This window comes from Sturnira hondurensis, unplaced genomic scaffold (assembly GCF_014824575.4).
Source record: "Sturnira hondurensis isolate 20B ecotype Veracruz unplaced genomic scaffold, ASM1482457v3 Scaffold0010128, whole genome shotgun sequence".
NCBI lineage: Eukaryota > Metazoa > Chordata > Mammalia > Chiroptera > Phyllostomidae > Sturnira > Sturnira hondurensis.
This window is the reverse complement of record NW_028082759.1, coordinates 17,846,968-17,870,011: the sequence shown is the minus strand read 5'-3', so window position 1 is coordinate 17,870,011 and position 23,044 is coordinate 17,846,968. Positions and strand designations below refer to the sequence as shown.

Below are 23,044 nucleotides of genomic sequence, written 5' to 3'. Positions count from 1 at the left end.
CCTGTTTATTGGGACTTCCCTTTTTGGTGGGTACAAAGGAAGTTACAAAGGCTGGGGTTAATAGAAAAAGAAATACGGACATTGAAACCACCAGTGTTTCCAGAATAGGAGGGGACAAGGCCGTGGCCACCTTTTGCACCCCAAATACTAGTACTAGATGTCCCAACATCTCTGAGAACATTTGGTCTGGGAACAGAGCTACCTGGGTACAAGCTCTGTGGCCCCTCTTTTGCAGTCAGGCTCCCAACAAGCACCTCCTGGGGGTGGGGGGGCAGCTGAGAGGGCAGGGCTGGGGGGGGGCAGGCCACGCCCCTCCAGCTCTGCCTCCCTGTCCTCATAGATAAAATGGGGCTAATGTTCTCAAATGAGCTGATTCTGTGGTCTTCCTACTTTTTTGGCATTCTGATCAGTTACGGTGACTTGTGACATTTTAATTGTTTTCTACACTGAAGACAAGAGAGGGAGTGCAAACGTTTGACCCCAGAACACAATTACTGCATAATCATAGCCTTCAGAAGTGGGGGGGGGGAACCCAACTGTTCAAATCTTACATTGGGGGGTTTTTAAGCAACTTCTGTTTTGCATCTAAATGGAAACGATTTAAATCATAAACACATACACAGAGTTTGGTTGAACACTGCGTGGAAAGAGAAGCTGGGTGTACCACAATGTTGAGCTTTGTGTCTTCAGACATCTCAACTACAGAATTTACTTCCTTTGTTCTAATTCTATTGTCACCAAGGCAACCTCTTCATCATTTTAATTCCTACAAATTTGGCTACAGGGAGCAAACACAATGGCTGGGGAGATGGGAATGTCCGATCTCTTTGACAGTTACAAATGGATCTTTTGCCTATTAGTAAATTGGCTGATTTTATTTTTAGAAGTCAGGTTTATTGCTTCAAAAAGTCACTGGCATGAACAAGGGATGGCGAGGACCTTTTCTGCCTTAAAAGAGGCTGAAAGAGGCATAGAAACCAAATGGCAATGCCGGATCCTCGGTCACATCCTGGTTAGAACAACACAGCTACGGGAGACAGTGGGAAGGCAGTTGGGACGATTTACGGACAAAGTGAGAGGGAGGTGCTCAGGGAATGAGTGTTGCTTATTTTAGGTGGGATCGTGGCAGTGAGGCCGGGGATGGAATGTCCTAACTCTTCGGAGCTGCAGGCTGAGAGGTGGGGGCTGAACTGGCCGGACTGTGGACAACTTTGAAAATGGTTCTGCAAACTAAGCATGTGATCTGGCAAAGTGTTGACAATTTTTGAGTTGCTAAGTGTATTTATTTTCTAGTTTTATAATTTTTTCTTGAAGATGCTCGCACGCACAAAAAAAGCCCTTAAAAAGTGAAGCCAAGCTAAATCCTGCAAGCAGGTAGCTCTGAAGCGCCATGTGCTTGACGTGGGAGCTGAGGGATCTGTGGAGCCCCAGGGTCAGTCGGGCCTGGCCCAGCAGCCATCCTGGGTGGGGCACGGGCGCGTGAGTCCCACGCATGTGGATGCTGCCTTAATTACCTCCATCTGCCGTAGGAAACCAGATAGGTGTCCGTGGTAGCTTGTCCAGAATCCGCCAGAAAGGAAATCTAATGCCCTTAGAGCTTAAATCCAAAAGGAAAAGGGATTAGAGGAGAAAACTGATGAGAAAAGGAGAAGGAAAAATGAAAAAGAAAATAGAAAGATAGAGAGGACTGGTTGTACAACAGACATTTTTCCTCCCCACTTTTCTCTGCAGGGTTGGAGGTGGGTGTGGCCAACAAAGTCATTTATAAGGGAAAGTGCCAGGTGATTGGTTTTTCACCTTTATGTCCCTCCAGTGTTTCTGGAAAAGACCAGTCAGAGGCTGAAATGGCTCATCCAGTGCTCCCGAATGTTCCTTGATTTTCAGGAACAAAATACATCTTTCTCACTGGGTGAGCAGATGCCCGCTGACTTCCTGGATAGAGGTTATGCCCTCCCTCCGTCTGTCCTCATCACCCACTTAGGGCTTTGGGATTTTATACAGGTCAATACGGTTACACATCAAAAAGTCGTTTTAAGGGAGATATGTATTCCATTCGTCCGGTGCAGAACACAGTTTCATGTAAATCGAAGATGTGGTTGTAACTACTCAGAATGAGGAGCACTCAGCCCTTCTCAGAGCTGCATGCTCGTCCTTCTGGTCGCAGCCTCCCCACACCTCCACCGTGGTAGGACTGGCCTCCTCTTCCACGGTTCAGTTCATGCTCTCTTGGTTTGTATGTATTGGAAATCACCACTGTTTTGGATCACTTTTTGACTCTCCTAAAGTGGCCTCAGGTCAGGTCTTCTAGAAGCAAAGGGGTGGAGTCACAAGTGTGGGAGTGGTTAACTACGAGCTCCCAGGATGGGAAACAAAGGGAGTGGTGGAGACAGCGCACAGAAGGGGAAGAAGCCCAGCAAGGGGGTGACTTCAGGCAGAGTCCCGGCCACTGCTTGATCCTGCAGGGGGCGCTCTGGAACATAAGTCCTGTGTGTGTGTGTGTGTGTGGGAGGGAGAGTCTCTCACCCTCCTGCACAAGTGAGGAGGGGCCTGTCCAAGCACTTGAACTCTTTGTGGCTGGGTTCGGGCTAAGCCAGGCCCTGGCCCAGAAGGGCTGGAAGAAGTAAGGCACCTGTGTGTGTGCATGTGCATGGTTGGACAGGGTTCTCTCCAGGGGAGCTGAAACCTTTGTTACTCCCCTCGCCCCAGTATATTCCTTTAGTTTTCTTACCATTTCTTTTAAAAATAAAATTTTTACTGTCATTTCCCCAAGTCTTCTGAATGAACCAGGTGGATTTGAATTGTTACGGTGCTGAATGCACAGCCGGACTTCCAGTCCCTTCAAAGGTGGCTTTCTCTGTCCCCTCTGCCACATCTCCTCGTGCCGATTCAGAACACTTTAGCTTGTGGTTGGATTAAAAAGGCTGTGAATGATGGATTGCTCTCTACCGTTATATAAATGTTTAAATAATGATACCAAAAATTTGAGACCAGGACTGCAGTTAATCAGTTAAAACCCAGGCATAATATAGCTGCTTAATTAAGGTTCGGGATTCAGTGACAGTCCAAAAATAAACGAGACTTTGGGTTGATTCAGATAACAATCTTTTATTTGTTTTTTTCTTTAAAAGTAGTATGTCAACATCACTTCATTTCTACATTTAAGAGTCCTGTACATTTCTTAAAAGGAAATAAGCAATGCTCAATGTACAAAGTAAAAAGAGAAAACTAGAAAAATCTGAATAAAATGGAGCAAGTTGCCGTAGGTCATACAGTACAAATTAGTAATTAGATGTCATCTGAAGTGCAATACCACTGCTGTGATGATGAGTTAAGGAATGAAATAAAAATACTCTATTTTAAACAAACAGTATATATATATTTATATGTATATATTTTTTACAGATAGTAGACCCAGTGATATCTGCCATATTGTAAAAACTTATTTACAGATAACTTCTTTAGACATTACATATACATCAGCACCGTAGTAAAAACAAAAACAAAACAACGTTATTAAAATCTACTCTCTATTTAGTTGGTCCCAGGACTGAGCGTTTGGAGGAAGCTTTTAAAAGGTAACACAGCCACTCTCCCAACAGCCTCCTCTAGCTTCTCATCGTTGCTTATATACTTATTTCCTGTACCTTTCAGAAAAAGGTAATTATCTACTGTCTTGTTTGCTTACATTTTTTTTTTTGGTTTTCATCTGTTTCCACTCAGGAGTTTCCCTGGCAGCTCCCTCCCAGGCAGGGTGCTCGTGGTCACCCTACTAACACCTCTTCCCAGAGAGACGCGGCCCCTGCCTGGGCTCTCGGCCACCTGGACTCTCGGCTGCCTGGCCGCCTCTCCCCACTCCATCCTGCTCCTCGCTCACTAGCTCTGCAAGCTGAGGACCTGGGGAGCAAGGCAAGGCAGTGTTTGCCTGCCTGCCTCCCCTACATCCTCTACCCTCAGCCTTCCATGGAATCCCCCTTCTCAGAACCTTCCCCCAGGGCAGCCTGTCCACTTCCCCACAGTCTCCAGGCCGGGCTCTGGTGTGGCGAGTTACATGTGACTGCCCGGAAGGGAGCCAGCCTTTTGGACGTGGGAGGGAGGGAGGGAGGAGAAAAGCACACGTCACTCTCACTCACGTGGGACAATACTGATGCCACATGGCCTCGAAACAGGACAGTGGGAGGGGCAGCAGGACATAAAGGTAAGTCCTTGTCAAAAAGAGGTGACAATCACAGAGCTCGTCCATGCCTGGGGCAGACTTCGGTCAGGGCAGAGTTGAGTGAGTCACACGGAGAAGGACTGTACAGGACTTTTGAAGTGGATTGCTTCGCCCGTGTGGAAGGAACTGTGTCTTCCTCCTCTTTGTCACCAGAGTGTGTAAGGTAGAGTAATTGATTTTTCAGCGTCTCATCTCTCAGGGGTTTAGATTTGTCGTTGTGGTGAGCAAGGGCAAGGCTGATTTTAGAGCATTCCCTGAAGGGAGCCGGAGCAGGAGACCTCCAGGCTGGCCCCCTCTGGGCCCACCGTTCGTGTCGGACGTGGTGTGTGTGAACCCACTGTTGAGCATTGGAGCAGCCTGCTCGGTTCCCGGCAGAGACTTTCCATTCAGCTCCACACGTAGGAGAGAAAGAACACTCCAGTGTCGCCTTGACATTGCAGGCATTGTCGAAATTCTTCTTGCGTTCATTTCAACTCTGCCTTGGGCTCCCTAGAGACAAAAAGCTTTATTTCTTCTTGGAATTCACCTGTGATGAGAAGCAAGGATGCTGGGATGGACATAGGAGGGACGAAGGCAGGGATGGAGCAGAAGGTGGACATGCGGGTAGGCACACAGCATCCACCAGGGTCCCCCTGCCCTGTGGTGCTACAAGTGGATGGGAACTGCCTTGATGTGCCACCATCTTACTGGGCTCCCCAACCACGTGGGGCAGTGGCCACCATGGCCACCAGCAGAGGGCTGCCCCAGGACTGTAGGACAGACCCTCCTCCCAGCTCCCTTGGCTCTCTTTGTGAGGCAGCCAAAGGAACGCCTCTGACATTCCTGAGGGTCATCGCAGGGCAGGGGACAGGCCTGGAGGATCCTGGGTAGTCTCCCTGTGACATCCCGCCAGTCTTCGTGACTGTCCTCCACATCCAGTCACAGGTCTGGAAGCCTGACATCTGTTTCCAGCCAGAACTCAGCACACTTCTGACCTGTGCTCTCGGCCTGCACAACCACCCAGCAGGCTCTGTGGGGCTCCCCCGCCCGAGGCTCTGTCTCCTGTGTCGCCAAAGCTGCAGTGTCCACACCTGGGCCGTGGGGGGCTGATGGACGCCGTGCCTTGGGCAGCAGTTGTTCGGGGCTGGAGCAGCTCTGGCTGGACCACGTGATCGACTACAGGGTGTGCCTAGCGGGGGGGCTCAGGTTTGTCTTCCCTGCCCGCCTCTGCTGTCTCTCTCTCTTGCAGCAGGGATCTGCAGGGTCTCCTGTCTCGTCTGTGGTGTGAAAATCAGGTGAAATGAGGCCCCACGGGGCTGCGGATTGGCACCTGGATCTTCCACTCTCAGCCCGCCACGGTTTTGCTCAGTTTACGTGGGTCAAAAAAACAAAAAACGAGGATGGGTTCACATCCTGTTTGTTTGCCCGCCCGTGGTACGCTCTCACCACTGGAGTTGTGGCTCGTGGGGTCCCGCTCCACTAGGGGTTTCCAAACAGCTCATCCAGCTCCTGCATCCACTCATCCCCCGGCCCACCTTTGATGATGGAGTCCACGAGATCGGCACTGTCCGCGAGGCCAGGGAAGGAAGCCCCGGCTGCTTCGCCGCCGTAGCTGTAGGACATGTCTTGAGGCGCGCTCCGCTCATAGGCCTGGCTCTGGCCGCCTGGAGCAAAGCTGCCACTGGGCATCTGCTGCTGAGCCGGGGGCTGGCCGAACACAGGCATGCCAGGGATGCCCTGGCTTAGGCCAGAAATGACCATCGGCCTGGCCTGGCTGGTCCCTTGCTGCCCCGGGAGCGGGGGCATCATTTGCCGACCCATGGCAGCCGGGTTGAGGGTCCTCACCACACCAGTGTTAGCGTCCATGACCTGGCTCAGTCCCTGTGGGAAGTGCTGCTTGGTCAGCCTCGGCTGGCCGGCTTGGAGCGAGTAGCCGGCACCATTGCTGAATGACCCTAGTTCCCCACTAGTCCTCCCGGGCATCCCCTGTAAGCTCCTCTGCTGCCAGCTCTGGGCTCCCTGCTGCACCGTTCCCATAATGCTCTGCAGCCGCGGCGGGCCCTGGGGCCTTGGCAAGGCCTGGGCCACCGGCCCTTTCATCTGCTGGTGCTGCTGGGTCACGGCTGAGTTCACCAGCATGTTCTGACTAAATCCGCTCACCAGCCCGACCCCCTGCCCGGAGGCGGGCTGCCTCGGCCCCTGGGCTGGGTTGTGTGTGACACTCATGCCACTTTGGTTTGGGTGTTGCAACATCTGGGTCATTCCTGGGCTCATGCTGTACATTCCCGGTTGGCTGGTCGGCGTGGTGTTGTAAGGGGCCAGTCCCATCTCTGACTGGGCAGCGGCGGTGGCCATTGTCCCTGGGTTCTGAGAGGGTCCCATTCCCATCATGCCTGCGTTCTGTGCCATCAGCCGCGACGACCGCATGCTCTGGAGGGCCGCTTGGCTGCGCGCGGCTGCTATCTCTTGCGGAGAACCTGCGGCGAGAAAGAACACACACGGCTCACTCTTCTCCGTACGCCACGTACTGGGACCCGGTGCTGGGATTTTCTTTGGGAGTGACAGCATCCTTTTATATAAAAGCATCTACTCTGATAATCCTGAATAAAAACAATCATTTTTTTTCTGCTTGCAACAAACGCTGATCGTGAAAAGTTTGGAAACTATTCATAAGCACAAAGACGAAGACTGGTCACCCAGGTTCCCACCCCCCAAAGATAACTATGGCTGTGGTTTACATATAAACGGACACACATCAATGGAGATCCTGTGTGCACACGCTTCGGTAGTTAACATTTCACCTGTCATTTTTGTTCACATTTCAGAAGCAAACTTTTTTTTGTTTCTTGATGTGATGCCGCCCTCACCCAATTAGATACCCTTTTTCTTGCAGGTGAGAGGAAACTCACCTCCTGGACTGAATTCGGAAGGAATGGCAGCCCCTGTGCGTACTCTGTGAAGGGGGCCGTGGTTCAGTAGAGAATGCTGTCAGTGAAAACCATTATTACACTAATTTCCCCTAAGACTTGAGTAGGATTTGTTAGGTTAAAGGCCATTGCTTCTACTAAGAAGCTACTTTGACACTTGAGTTTTTTTTTTTTTTTTGACCCACTCCGTAGATTTCCACATGCTCCAGATTCTCTAAATCATAACGTAACGGTGCGTGCCACTGGCTGGCTTTCTGAGCTGGAAAAAGAAAGCACCCTGAGACTTGCTACTTGGCAGTAAATTTGATGGCTTTCTCCAGTGAAGTCCACCCCTTGAAATCAGCAATGAGTATGGCTCTTAGCAGATTGCTAGGCGAGTTTTAATGTTGGCCAGAATATGAGCCAACATTATTCATAGGAGTGCCAAGTCATTTGAGTGAGTCCTTCTTCCCAAGTTCCCAGGAAATCTCCAGACCAGCCAGGAGAAGAGCAAAGTCACCCTTCGAATCCCAGTCAAGGCTGGAAGGGACTAGGAGGAGCCACAGTGGACTTTCCCTGCTAATGATTAACTCTATGAGACAAAGAAAAATAGTTTCTTTTCCTGGACATTTAAAAAAGATGCAGCATGGGAGCCAATCGATGCTATAAGCAAATTGGACCCTCCCTGGAACTGAGATGAGAAACCAGATGAGAATGGTGTAAGCTTGTTAAGCCTGGCACCTTGGCAGATCCCTGAAGTGTGTTTTTGTCTTCCTGATGGGGGCATTGATTTCTGGGCAGCCAATATGTCTCCATATATTATTTCTTCCTTTAAGAAAGAAAATTATAAGAATTTTGATTATGATTTAAGTTTCTGAGGCTAGAGATCAATACCATTCTGCATTGAAAAATGGCACGGCCGCTGTGGGGAAGGCGGGAAGATCCAGGGCCGATCCTTAGAAATGTTTCCTTTGTGTGTGTGTTTTGAGCTTAATTACATCTAAGTGATTTCTTAAAAAATCAAAAGTTCCTGACTGAATACCAGGTGGGAGCATAGAGTGTAACTTGTAATCTTGTTATGAAGTTTTGTGACCTTAACGGCGACATTTGTATCGACTGCTTGGCCAATCTGATGGACCGCAGTGGAATGGGGTTTGAGTTGTTTATTTAAAAATGTACAGGAAAAATATTGCTGACTCAGACGCTGATCAGATAGACCCACATCACACACACAGGCTGCAGGGCTGCTGGAAACAGGGGAAGAAGACGTCAGTATCACGGGGCATTTTATTGCTTGCATGTAACAGCCCTGCCGAGGCCTGGGCATCCTGTGGACTAGGTTTCTGAATTAGGAGCAGGTTCCTTGATGAAGCGGGCAGAAATGCTGCACTGCCTTTTAAGAGGTATGAAAAGATGGATCCAAGCCAACCTTTATTTTTACTTAGTATAAATGGCTGTGCTATCTGGGTGTAAATCTTATGGAAGAAGGCATTTTAAAATCAGCAGTCGGCATCATATTTTCAAGGATAACAATAAGCATTTTATTAATCTAGGGATTTTTTTGCCATCAGTAATTTTAAACAAACACAGGGAAAAATTCGAATGTATCCAAAGAATTAACTTGCCTTTACCTGATTACTACATATGTTAACAGACTACTTTTTCTCCTTTCTTTGTATCTAAAACAGATAATACTGTGAGACACTGTAGAAATTAACTTTCTTGTCTACTTTCTTGCGTTAACATCACAAAGTCCTAGACAGCCTTCCATATTCTAACAGAGAGGATAATACAAAATTTTTCCCTAAAAGGGTCAGGTTCTACTTTCACTCACGGATGCCTGCATTTGTGAAAAAGAAGCATTTCCTCATAGGCACGTAACATTGCCCAGAGACACAGGGCTCAGTGAGAGAAAGCCAGTTGTTAAAACCTTTGAGATGGGGAGGTTCTCACACACATTCCTCCCACCAGAACTTCTCTCCAAGGACGTCATTCTCGTCTATCGATCTGCTATTTTCCCAGATACATAACATTGTGAGATCTAGGGTGTTAGTAAATAGATGAAAACACNAAAGGATCAGGTTCTACTTTCACTCATGGATGCCTGCATTTGTGAAAAAGAAGCATTTCCTCATAGGCACGTAACATTGCCCGGAGACACAGGGCTCAGTGAGAGAAAGCCAGTTGTTAAAACCTTTGAGATGGGGAGGTTCTCACACACATTCCTCCCACCAGAACTTCTCTCCAAGGACGTCATTCTCGTCTATCGATCTGCTATTTTCCCAGATACATAACATTGTGAGATCTAGGGTGTTAGTAAATAGATGAAAACACTGAAAATAATAAAAAATAATATATGTATACTTCAGCTCAGGAACACACTGGTTGTTGAGCTTAAGTGTAGCTAAATTTTTAGGTTTATTACCTGTACTTGGAGGTTTCAGAGAAATTCAGAGTAGAACTTTTATTAGAGTGGAAACAAAGCATTCAAAATACATAATACAGAGGAGTTATTAAATTTTGGCGTGTCCCCCTATTCCAGAAAATAGCAAATGAGGTGTGAACCTAGAAGACCCAATGGACACTAGGCCAAGTCTATCAGATTTCATGTTTTTAATTAGATCATGACAAAAAGCTCCAGTTCTCAAAGGGAGGTACTTCCTGCCAGCAGCGGCAACTCCTGGGAACCTGTTAAGATGTGAATTCTCAGGTCCCACTAGAGACCTCCTGAGTGACAAACCCCGAGGGGTGGGTGGGCTGTCTGTGTTTTAACGGGCTCTGCTGGGGGTGCTGATGCAGGTGAAGTGTGAGAACTATGGGAACAGAGGAGGGCCCTGTGTCTGCGACGAAGACTACCCACGTAGCAGTGGGTATTTTCCACCCCTCCTCACCCATGACCAAGTGAGAGCACTGGCACTGATGTCATGCAGGGAACACCTGTGGGCAGCCCAGTTTCTTCTGTCCTTCTCTGGGTCACGTGGAAGGGAGTGGCAGCCACTCTGGTGTCAGCGTGCTCACGGGCTGTCTTCAGTGAAACCGGCTGTGAACGTCAGTGGCTTTCAGACCTTAAAGCTCAACTCACAGTGCACAGGCCGGCACACACACCTGCACAAGTAGAGCAGGAACACGAGTTTCCCTGATCATGAAACACTCAGTTTCTTTCCTACCATATTGCATTTTAAAAATGTTGGCTATGGCTGGTTGCACTGTCTTCATAACCTATTTGTGTGTCGTCATCAAAGACTGAAAGATGTTACCCCCTAGATCCCATTCCACCCGCAGTCTATGGAGGGGTGTAGCCCTTGTGAAACGTAATATATTTTCACATATGCCTATTTCTGGGCACAGTGCTTCACAGCTACCGACAGATTCACAAAGGGATGGGCAACTGTGAGAACTTAGGATGCTTTGAGTGAGGTCCTATGAAAAAAGGAGGCGATGGGAATTAGGATTTCTAATTCCCATCTGTTGTGGGGCCCCTGGAGCTTCCATGTGAACAGGCTGGGAAGGGTCTGCAGGGCCACCCTCCACCCCACACGAGACCATCAGGGGCTCTCTTCATTGGACGTGGAAAGAATGATATTTGAATGGCCCTCCTACTTGGCAAAAGAATGAACTCCGGTGCACCCATGTGCACGTGTCATGTGGGGGCCACGATCTGGGATTTCTGCAAAGCGCAGCAGGACCGAGGTCGTCCCACTGTCCCTATTTTGTTTTATGTAGTCAGGAGAGATTAGCGGTTGCTGAGAGCCAGAGTAGCTCCCACGTGGGCAGTAGGAAGTGAAGGCTTTGGCCAGACAGTCCACTGGGGTTAGCAAGAAAGATACGGTACACGCTTTCCCCATCCCCAGCCTCTCCCTCGGTCACTGAGATGATGACCCCAAGGTCAGCAACACTGACAGTGGGCCAGCGAGCACCGGCACGCTCTTATTGGTTGGACTATGGAAATGCTTCTGTACTTTCGGCAAAGAACAGCTGCCTCCGCCTCCCAGCCCCCCAACCCCTCCCTGACCCCACCAGAAGTTCTCTGGGACCCGAGGAATTCATTTGGATTGGTTGGTACTCTCAGTTCTTAAACATTCTTAACGTTCCCTGACAGGAACACAGCACAGGAGAGGTTACCGGCTCCGCAGGCCTCACCTTGAAACTGATTGACCTGCTGCACTGGGTACGGGTTCCGCTGCGGCTGGAGGTGCGGCCGGGGTAGGTGGGACTGCTGCAGCTGCTGGAACAGAGGGCAAGACGGGCAGAGGTGAGAGGGGGCCGTGCGCGCAGTTCCACAGCCTGCTGCACTGGGGAGGCAGGGTCTCTTCCCAGGCCAGGCTTTGTGTTGAAGGGTAACATGCAGAGAGGCGAGCGGACAAAGCAAAGTGTACAGCTTGATGGGTTTTCACAGGTGAACACACTCCTGGAAGCAGCATCTCGATAGAGACACAGAACGTCGTCAGGAGCCCCTTTGGCCAGTCTTTACCCTTCATCTGACCCCGGGGAACCACCGCCCGACCTAACTACACCGATAGGGCATGGCTGCTTTTGTATTTCATACAATGGACGTGTACAATGTGTTTGTGTCTACTTTTGGTGTCGGGCTTCTTGGGTTCACAATATTTGTGAGATTCAGCCATGTGCATGCCTTCTCACTGTTGAGAGTATTCCACCCTATTAACATCACAACTGATTAAGCTGTCCTGCTAGTGATGGTCACTAATTTCCAGTTTGGGGCCGTCCCAAATATTGCTGCTGGGGGCATACTCGTTCATGCCTCTTGTGCACACGGGCTGGCGGCAGCTTTGACTCTGACTTTCCAACATCAGCCTGCATGTTTTCCTTAGCATGGTGGGGACTGAGCTCAAAGGGACAAGCGACTAATTTTTAATGACCTAAATAGACGCTTCGGGTATTGGAAGACGGGATTCTCAGGGGCTGTAAAAGAGGCTAATGTTATTCCCGCGAGGCCACCCTGCCTGTAAAATCCATCTCCACAAGTGCAATATCCAGCATCGACTGCCTCAAGGAAATTATGTGGGAATCCACACGGACCCGGAGCCAGGAGGCCCGCAGGCGAGTCTTTCTTCTTCCACCCACGGGGATTCTGCTTTGCTCGTGCTATTACCGATATTCTGGAACGGGTGGTGATCATTATCACGCTGAGCGTGGAAAGGGAAAGAGATTAGGAGTGAGGTGGAGAGAGCAGAGAGAGGGGTCTTAGTTCTTTTCTGCCATCAGGTAGCTGCATGACCCTCTTCCGCGTGTCACTTAACCTCCTTCGGCAGCTACTGAATATTCATTAGGCACCTTTTATCTGCAAGGCCGACAAAGCACACACAACAAGGGCCCTGCTCTTTCGAGTGTTCGTTAGAAAACAACACACATCGACCGCTTCTTGAACACGTGTTTATTCTATCTTTTCTCTTGTTTTTGTTCTTGGGCAGCTCTATCATTTTCTCCTTTTTTTCTCTTTTCTCGACAAGGCCGGCCAGCACCGTGGCAACCCCATCCTGCGGGGCCTACCGGGTGTTTTGCACAAACTGCTAAAAGTAATGAATTTCGTGGACAAAGTGTAGACAAGAAACCATGCTAATCTTTTAGGAAACAATATAAGGGTATTCTTGGGCCGAGCATATAAAAGTTTCTCCAGTCAAGTTTCCCACTTGCTGTCCCCCTTACAACGGAAACACTCCCTGGGGAGGGCTGGGGCGGGGCCAAGACTGGAGGCCCCGCCCCTCACGCTGTGTTATCTCCCTTAAGTCACTTCAGCTCCTGGTCCCGTTTCCTTACATGTAAAATGAAGGGACTTGAGGATCTCTAATATTTCTTTCAGCTCAACAATTGTAGGTCCTGAGGATCTTTGGGGAATACATGGATGGCGACGTGGCACTAAACATTGCCTTTGCCCCTGCTTTCAACCAGCTCTGTTCTGATTTCCAAGTCTACCCAAGACTTATTTTAAAGTTCCCCAAGGGAAGCAAGACCCCAGATCCTTCTTTTTCCCCTCATCTGTCCTTTCAGGAAGGCCAGGTGCCTCCAACATGCTGTCGCAAAAATCGGAAGTGTTGGGGACAGCTCTGCTACTGCAAAGACCAAGACACCATCTTGGCGTCAACGTGGCAAGGTGCGTCCTGACAACAAGGAGCTGAGAGCCCACCCCCTGCAGACCCCCTGGAGATCCTGTGCAGCTAAGATGCTGCAGTGACTTGAGTTTTTTTTTGCAGTGTCACTGGTGGGCTAGTCCCATAGGATGGCTGGCTCATGTGACTGCAGCTTTTCTGTGACCCTGGGGTCATGTGACAGGTCCCCATAGACATAAGTGCAGTTTCCAAAGGCTTTTCAAACATTATCCCACACGACCCTTCAAAGAGCCCTGTGAAGGGGCTAATGAGGACCGAGGTTAGGTGGTTTTCTGAATCCATGCCACAGGCCGGAGACTGCGCATGTTCTGGGGCACCTTGTTCTCTCCTTGGTCCCTCGTCACCTCTTGGTACCTGCAGTCTCCAAGGAATTGCACTAATTTTTCTGTTTCTGCGACTTCTCACTGCCTCGTCCCTTCTGAGGAGTCTTGTATCTCTTCCTGTCCTGGGTGAGGGAGGGACCCCCTACTCTTTCTGTGGGTGTCACCTGGGGCAGCCCTTCTCCTGGTCTTCTGCCTCCTCCTTGTGTCCAGGGTCGGCTCACCTTGCTGAGTGGGCACATCCCTGCACTGGCACCTCTGAGGTCTGCCTGCTGACCCCGACCCCACTCTGGGTCTTGGTCACAGCACATGTATCAAAGGCCATCACTCGCAGTCACAGGAACCCCCGAAACTTCCTGGGACTGGCTGAGGGAGGGATTCCCCCAGGCAGTTCCGGGTACCACTACTGGAGAGACATTTAGTGTGGCTCCCTGTCACGCACCTTCTGCAGGGTGAGAGGGATGGAGGTTTGTTTGTACGAGAGCTGTCAGGGGTGGACCGGCCTTGGCAAAAAGGGAGATAATTACACAGCTGTTCAGGAACAAAAGCAAAAAAGTGGAACAGAAGTGTAGTGTACAATTTTTCCATCTGAAGATGACTGGTGTTACTTTGAACTACAGTGCTTGGTTAGTAGGGGTCTCCACACATCTGTGTCCTGCACGGTGGGTGGCGGAGAATACTTAATACATTTCCAAAGTTCTGACCCTATTAGGAACATTCCAGAAGGGCAGTAACTGTGAGGCAGAGCTCTGTGGGGTCTTGAGCCTTAGGTGACAACCTGACATCTCCTGTAATACAAGCGTGTGAGTCCCTGTGCAGACCCCGCAGGCTCTACCTGAGGGTCTCTCGTGGAAGGCCTCAGGCTTCCTGGGGTAACACGAAAGCAGGCAGGGCCTCTGAAAACCAAACCAAACCAAACAAAACACCACCAAGACGAATCACACTGGAACAAAGCTGGAGGAATTACACGGTGAGGGTGGACAAAGATGCCTAAGGTAAGGCTTTGTGCTAGGTCTTCCTTTAACTTAAAGATTCCCTGAGCTGTTGGGAATTTCCTTAAATTTGCCCCCTTTCTGTGACCTCAAGTTCAGGTTCCTGGGTGGCTCCGTGGGCCCTATTATTCTGCCATTGTCCTTGTTCCATTGTTCATGACCGAGTCTGTACAATTCCCTTCCACCCCTCCTCCCGACACTTGCTTTCAAAAGACGAAGTTCTCTGAATTATTTTTCTTTTTTCTTCCTGCTAGAAATATTAGAGTTTAAGAAGGAGGTGCGCCACCCCCTGCCACCTGCGCTGATTACGCCGACCCCAGTACCAGAAACCCGAAGAAAAGGAGCCAGGCTTGAGTGCAACACGTGTCTCTGGCAAATGGGCCTTCAAATGGGCGGCCGAAGCCTGTTTTTTAAGAACAAACTAATTCATTCTAAGGAAAAGGCTAACTAATTGAAAGGTCTAAATTCTGTGGGTTCTTTTGTGATCCCGAGAAATGCTAGACTGTGGACGTCTCGACAAAGGACACAGACCGCAAGCCCCTCGCGGACACGGGAAGTTGCAGGACTGGACCAACGCCATGCGTGCGTGTTACCTGCTCGGCCAGAATCTGCTGCTGCTGCTGCTGTTGCTGCTGCTGCTGTTGCTGCTGCCTTTGCTCCCGCAGGAACTGCTGCTTCTGCTGCTCCATCAGCTGGGCCCGCTGGTCAAGCAGCATCTGTTTCATGATGGCTGCCTGGGGCTGGCTGCCCAGGAAGCCGGGACCTGCAGGACCGGCACCCGAGACCATGCCGCCTGAGCCTGGGGGCACGGAGGACTGCATGGGGCCGGTGGCCCGAGGAAGCCCACCTGGGTGCTGCTCCTAGGACAACAGAAAGAGAGGCTGATGTAGTGACTGCACGTTCGAAGGGAGGGCACTGGGGCAGAGGCCCTGGCTGTGGGCCCTGAGGGCTCCCAGGTGGCACACATTCTGTTTCGATGCAAACGTAGCAGACCTCAAAGGCGGCCTTACCACAGTGGGACTGGAGAGGCTGCAGGGGAGCACTCGTAGAGGGTGGTGCTGGGGTCTGAGACCAAGTCCATTCTGTTTCCGAAGGGACTAAGGGACATGAGAGCTGGGTTCTCAGCTGAGGCTCTGTGCTCCCAAAGGCAGGGAAATGAGCCCTTAGGCCGGGCTCACCGTAGCTCTGGAGAGGCAGCCTGACCTTGTCTCTTAGTCCTTAGACCTTGTCTCTTCTGCTTAGGGAGCACGAGTGGCATCTGCAGAAGTTTGCTGGGATCTATTCATTCACAGATCTGCTATTTGATGGAATTCTAATTACAGATGCACCTCGAACAATGTGGGGTTTGGGGCGCTGATCCCTGTGCACTTGAAAATCCAGGTATAATTTTTGACTCTCCTCAAAACTTGACTGCAGTCTTCCCTCAGAGTGTGTGGGGAATTGGTTCCAGGACCCTCACGGGTACCGAGATCTGTGGTCGCTCCAGTCCTTTACATGGTCTAGACCAGTACATATCCATATTTGCAAATTCCCAACTGCAGACTGAAGATACTGTTCCGACCCAGTTGGTCGAATCAGCACTGGGAGGGAGCCGGGGACACCGAGGGCCTGTGCCGTCCAGACCCATGTTGTACAGGGGTCCACTGTGACTGCGACATTTGAAAGCTTTGATAAATGTTGAAAAAACAAATCCTGTTAGTGAGAGTCGCTGATGGTGAAAAGCAGGAACGTGTTACGCTGCCCCAAAATATATAATCTCCCAACATCTTCAAAAATAAATTGAGACTTGTATGTCTGGGCTAATTTAAATGTGTGTGTGTGGGGTTAATTTGGCCTCTATAATTGTGTCAGTCATTCAAATGATGGCAACTTCTAAGGACGGTCCTTAAGGAATTAGTGGTAGAGTGGTAGGGACCTATTTACACACCGTGTAAGTGACCACTTGAGATGGTGCTCAGAGGGGACCCCGTGACAGTGGACAATGTAGATAACCAGGGAAAAGGAGCTGATTGGAAGAGTGGGTGTGGGACCAGAAGATCAGGTCCCCAGACACTCCCGTTCCTGCTCATTCCATGTGCATACCTCATCACGGCACGCACTGTCCAAACATTCCCCAGAATGTTTGCTTCCAGTTAATCCAGGTTTCCAGTGATGAATCCCTCCCGCATCACCCAAACAGAATAGGCAAAGCAACCGAAAAACAAAACGAAATGAACACCATTACTCCTCTCACCTGGGAAATCAGAACCCAAGAAAGTTCTGGTTGGTTGGCATAGAAGCCCAGGTCACACAGTTCACAAGTGAAAGAACAGAACTAGCAGAACCAGAACACTGGTGGAATCTAAACTCACATCCTTCCCACTGGCACGGGCCTTCCCCAGGCTACTGGTCCCTGGTGCCAAGCGCACAGAGAACTGCCTGTAGATGAACTATACCACATGTCTCTGAAACAGAATGTAGAGTATGTTCTGTTCTTTGAATGCAAGGGTTATTGCTGAAGTTAATAAAACTTTTGGTCTTTCTGTATTTTGTCTGTACATAGACAATTATTAGGTAGGGAGCTATGCAATTTTATATTAAAAAAGACCTTATACTCTTCAAATGCCAGGAACCTTTATGTTACCAGTTCAATTTTTGACTGACAAAAAAATATCCTAGCAGGGACCAAGATAGTTCCTTTCTCTCAGTATTGCTACCTGTTTTCTGAGTCTCTCCTTTCAATGCGCCAAAGCTGTTTCCCGTCACCTTTAGAAACAAATGGCTAAACAACTCAACACAAAGAAATACACAGTGAAGGACTGCTAACCAACCAGCAAAAGTACAGACACACGGGGCTTCTTCCTCCTGTATTTTTCCCAGTTTTGATAAGGAGAGAGCTGGCAAGAAAACAGCCAAGGGAAGATAAAGTTTTCTACAGCTTCGTTTTATGAGAGGGCTGGTCTGGGCCAGCCCTGTTTATTTTTGTGCACTTCGAGATATTCTTGTCCTGTGTGACCTGCCTGGGAAGCTGGGGTGCATGCTCAGGAGTGGTAAGTAGTGACATGGGGTTTTTCAGCCTTCTCTACCTCCTCACCCCTCCCCCAGCCCCTGGGACAGTGTTGATACATCCAGCCACTTTTGGCCCCTGTTTCCCTGCCACAAAAATAAATACTTTGGAAGCAGAGCCGGGGCCCGACTGGGTAGCTCAGTTGTTCGGAGTGTCCCCTGCACAGAAGGGTCCACACTCGGTTGGGGCATGCACAAGACGCAGGAGTGAGTGGGACAACACATCGAACAAATTGATGTTTCTCTCTCTCACTTCCTCTCTCTCAAAATCAATGAGTAAAAAAACAGTTTAAAAGAAGCACAGTGAGAAAAAAACCTTTTCAAAAGGATAGTTAGGTTATGACTTTCCAGGGTTATATATTTTTCACCAGACGATTCCCCCTAAAAGTTTTGTCTCAGATTTCTCACTGGAGGTCTGAAGACCTAAGAGGCAGCAGGGTTATGAGCATTTCTAAACGGCTTCCTTCCCGATGAAACATCCGCGGACCTAGGTACTGCCACCCTCAGGCCTCTCCCAAGCGGCTCTTCGGCACTCAGAGCGGATGAGTGACACCTGAGGCCCGGCCTTGGCGCGTACTCCAGAGTGTGAGCACGCACCGAATGACTCACCTTACGCTCGGCGCTGGAGGAGCCCATTAGCTGTTTCTCATTACAGGGTGGCCTTTAACCTCCAGTCTAAGGGGGCTTAACGAGCAACGGTCTGTCGAATTTCAGGATTTCATGCCACCGCTCTGGTTTCCAGGGAGGACACACACTGTGTGTGCCGCTAGAGAAAACCAGGCTGAGCTTGCGTCACCAGAACTGTAATGCCTTGAAGCCAAATGATGCAGTATTTTTAGTTTTAATTACTGGCTTGCTCTTCGCCTCATCCCCACCCCCCGCCCAACGACCTCCCTCGCCTTCTACCAAGAATCCTCCTTCAGTCTCTTCCCGTTAGCAATCCAAATGGCTACATAGATCTTCACGATTTTCCACACCTTTCACTCTTCAGTAAAAGAAAGGGAGGAGGGAAACATCAAAACCAGTGAAGCTAGTTTACATCTCTTTTCTCCTGCAGGGAAAAGATCTTAGCAATTTTCTAAGGGCTGGAGAGAGAGGTAGGAGGTGTAAAAAACACCCTACCTCCCCCAAAGAGGCAGTTCTCTACTTCAAAAAACAGCTGTGTAAAAATATCTCCCAAGAGCAGCCAGCTGTTTATTTATAAATCTGTGCGCAGGGAAGCTTTATTCCTCCTAAGTGTTTTCAAGAACACGCCTAGTGTTTGGGTGAGAGGGGCCCTGGGTTGCTGGCTGTGAGCCAGAGATCGCTGGCTCCTTGGCCACAGGGTGGGGGTGGATCACAAAAGGATGATGAGACTGGTGGCCGTGGCGGGCGCACTGGCTTCAGGATGGACGCCCAGGGCTTCAGCCTTTTCCAGGCGGCCCTCGGGGGAACAAGGAGCATCTGCCGTTCCTTCTCTGGCCCAGCAGATGGTGCTGCCAGCCCAGCGCTCGGGCCTCCGTTCGCCCGCCTGCGCCACCGGCCCCCCACCCTCCGCTTGCAGATGGCTTAATCAGGACTGGCGTCCCTCCCCCCACCCCGGCCCTGGCCCCGCCCGCGCGGTCCGGGCGACGCTGCGGACCGGGAGCCAGGCAGTCAAGTGTTCCTGCGTACAGCAGGTAGCCTGGCAACTGAGAGCATAATGCCGAGCAGATGGTGTTCGCACGGCGTGATGGACATCACACACGACAGCCTGAGACAATCCAGGAATTCCCTGGTGACTCGAGGCCCTCTTTACACAAAATGAGTTCTCTCTCCAGTGCCGTGTATCTCTGGGGTGATCTCCCCCGCTCTCCCACTGACACTGAACTGGTTTCTTATTACCGACTTTGCTTGCAGCGGTGGGAAGGGAGATTGCAGGGGGTGGGGTGGGGGAGGAGGTGGCAGGAAACGGAAGAGCTGGGAGCGCGAGCGCGAAGAGTTGGTGCGGGGCGCGGGGTACCCGGGAGAGGAGGGAGAGGGGCGTGAACCAGGCCCCGGGAGGACCCTGCGGGAGAGATGTGGTTCTCCGTAGCCCTGGGTTCACAGAACCCGCGAACAGAGGCGCGCCTCGGCTGTCTTTGCAATCGCGTGGCCTGCGAACAGCCTAAATGAAATTTAGGATTTTACTTAAAAAGTCCCCCGGGGCGTAATTTAGCCTCTCTACTCGAGCCTATCTGCTTACAAGTCCTGAGGGCACTGTAAGGAGTCAGGAGTGGGCCCGTGCGTTCCTGGCAGGCCAGAAAACGCCTCCCGCGCAGGCGTCCCTAACAAAGGAACCGCCAAGGTGGCCCCGGGCGCGGGAAGGGCGGCGCAGGGGGCGGGCGGGAGAGCCGCTCCGGATGCGGGGTGGAGGGAGCCCAAGTCCGCGGACCGCGCGCTCGGAGGCGCGTTTCCCCGCCAGCGCCACTCCGTGAGCCAGTGGCTGGGAAGGCAATGGGAGTGGAGGGCGCGGGGGGTCGGCAGGGGGCGCAAGAGGGTTGCCCCTATAGGAAAAAAGTACTAATACGTCAATAAATAACAAAAAGTATGTCGGGGTGCAGAAAAAAAAACCCGTGCTTTTCACGCACACTGAATTGGATCAAGTAATTAAATAAAAAAGTAAATCAATTCCAAACGGAGCTTTGCCTAGATTTCATACATCAAGAGCCTTCCACATTCAACCCCTCACCAGAGTCCAGAGGTTTTCCTCTGCAAAGGTACGAATCTAATTGTAAGTTTCCGATGGTGGAGGTCAGGCTTCTCGGAGACACCACACGTGCTGGGAGGGAGTTCAGCAGTTTCATGCTGGAGAGCAGCAAAGGAGGAATCCCCTTGAATCTAATTGTAAGTTTCCGATGGTGGAGGTCAGGCTTCTCGGAGACACCACACGTGCTGGGAGGGAGTTCAGCAGTTTCATGCTGGAGAGCAGCAAAGGAGGAATCCCCTTCGGATTGGAAGGAGGCGCCTGGCTGTGCCTCCCTGTGCTCAGGGCAGGGAACTGGCATTCTGAGGCTTGGGATGCCATCTGACCTCTCGGTCTCAGTCCCCATTGCCTCAAATGAAAATCATATTCCGGCCCTGGCTGGTGTAGCCCAGTGGATTGAGCACAGGCCTGCGAACCAGAGGATCGCGGTTCGATTCCCTGTCAGGGCACATGCCTGGGTTGCAGGTCAGTTCCCTGCAGGCCAACTCCCAGCAGGGGATGCATGAAAGGCAACCATACATTGATGTTTCTCTTCCTCTCTAAAGATAAATAAATAAATAAAATCTTAAAAAAAAGAAAATCATAGTCTGAAGACTTTTCCTTGACAGTGGAGAAACTTTGCAGATGAAAGAGTTAATGAAACCCTATAGAAAACTATGGCTTAAGAAGAGGCTACCCCTCCCCTTCTAGCAGGCAACAGCAATGGGCCAAATCATCAGTTCTCAAAGTGTGGGTCTAGCTCAGCAGCGTTTGCAACACCTGGGAGATTGTTAGAAATGCAGATTCCAGGGCCTTACTCCAGGCCTACTGAACCACAACCTCTGGGGCTGTTTTAACCAGCCCTCCAGGTGATTACCATGACTCCCAGTTTGAGAATCACCTGGGCAGATTACCCTGGTTTATGGGCACTGACTGCAAGGTGGGACTTCCCAGTTCTCCGTGCCCTGATGAGATTGCAAACCCTGCATTTTCCAAAGCAAGTCAGAGTGCTGAGTTGCTTAGGTTTCTATTGCAAATTCTTCTGCCTTTGGAACAAAATTCTCAAATTTTCAGATTTCAGAGGACTGCTCAGGCACTGCAAGCCCAAGAATNTCACCTGGGCAGATTACCCTGGTTTATGGGCACTGACTGCAAGGTGGGACTTCCCAGCTCTCCGTGCCCTCCGTGCCCTGATGAGATTGCAAACCCTGCATTTTCCAAAGCAAGTCAGAGTGCTGAGTTGCTTAGGTTTCTATTGCAAATTCTTCTGCCTTTGGAACAAAATTCTCAAATTTTCAGATTTCAGAGGACTGCTCAGGCACTGCAAGCCCAAGAATTCTGAAAGGAGCCATGACCGTGATTCTTCCAGGAAGGCCAGGACTCCTGCAGCTCTGCTGTGAGGCCGAGGAGCAAGCAGCCAAGACCCAGAAGGGCGAGGCCGGTACACTCCCTTGCTCAGCGAGCAAGCATCAAATGGCCGTGAGACTTCCTGTCCCTCCGTCTGATTTAAGGCAGAACTATGGAGAGGTAGGGTTGGAGGAAAGTCCCTTCTGGATGGAAAGGGGTCTTCAAACATGGAGAAAACAGAGGCAACAATGGAAGAAAACAACTAAGCACTTATGAGGCACCTATTATATGCAAAGTACAAAGTGTGGTCCCCTCCATAATTAGACTCATATTACCGGATAAAAAAATCCCAAGTCTCTGACAGGCTAGGTGACTTGTCTGATGCCCCACAGCCAGAGGTGGTGTCTTTGGGATTTTGACTTTGCCCCCAACCAGAACATGCATCTGGTTTAAATTGTGCAGACCACCCAAGAGGGCTCTGGAGAAAAAAAGAAATGGAAGGGGGTGGGGGAGAGAGCAAGGGCATGGAATGAAAAGGTAGAAACTCTCTTGGGAATCAAAGGATGAAAATGAAATAGCCCGAAAATTGTACGTCATTTTTCATAGGTACCTGATTCCCCAAATTAGGATACCTCTGTGCTATCAACTTTGCCGTTTAAAGAAAGAGCATAAGGTAGCCCAATCCACTGTAAATGGAAGGAAGGAAGAAAATAAAATAAAACCATAGCGTTCCCTTTGAAGTTGATCAATTGTCAGGGCAGAAACTGGGTTTCAGGATGGTGGTTTCCTGTACAGAATTTCTTTGTCCGGACCAATTTCTCACTGTGGGTTTGCAGGATTGCTTACAATAAATTCACAGCAGAGCCCCAGCAGGGCCTGCCCCATAGAAACACCTCAGTTTTGGCAGATTATTGAAGAAGGTTGGATAAAAAGGTTTGTTTTATGATGTGTGGTGGCTGTGTCCCCAAGACAATTGAGTTTTGAGGCAGTTTAGCAAGTTAGGAAGCTTCTCACTGAAATGGCAGTAACTGGAGGTCCAATGCTAAGCTGGCGAAATGGGTTTTGCGAGTTCTGTGTTCAACCCCTAAGGAGGAGCCATTTACATTGGTGGAACCCAACAGGCCCAGGTAGAAACTCGGCTCCATCCAGTGATGGGCCCTCCCCCGACCCCGCCAATGCAACAAACTGCTTGTTCTTATTACTGCTGCAGCTACACATACCTGCAGCTGTGGAAAGTCAGGGTGAGGGGAGTGGGCTGTTTCCGGTTCTCGGTTAGCTCCTGAGATCGTGGGGACTAAGCCTTTAAACTCGCTCGTCTTTCTAGGCTCTCAGTGAGAAGAATGCAGTGCTCACCTAGACACTGTACTATTTAAAAAACACGTTTTGTTGATTTTCCCTCTGTTCACTGGAAAAATGTGAAAACGCTGTATA

The 23,044-nt window shown here is 50.1% G+C and overlaps 1 protein-coding gene across 2 annotated transcripts in view; it reads right to left on the bottom strand.

Moving 5' to 3' along the window:
• Window positions 1-3,128: 3,128 nt before the first annotated feature.
• The window catches only part of MAML3 (mastermind like transcriptional coactivator 3), a 368,448-nt gene continuing 348,532 nt past the window's right edge, over window positions 3,129-23,044 (bottom strand). Inside the window, exons 3-5 of one of the 2 annotated variants that reach the window (XM_037058494.1) lie at window positions 15,132-15,398; window positions 11,239-11,320; window positions 3,129-6,669 (exon numbers count right to left, since the gene is read on the bottom strand). In XM_037058494.1, coding sequence (XP_036914389.1) covers window positions 5,672-6,669; window positions 11,239-11,320; window positions 15,132-15,398 — 1,347 coding nt within the window. In that variant the 3' untranslated portion in view covers window positions 3,129-5,671. Of the gene's footprint in view, window positions 6,670-11,238; window positions 11,324-15,131; window positions 15,399-23,044 lie in introns of both variants that reach the window. The other variant, XM_037058493.1, reaches the window with a different exon arrangement.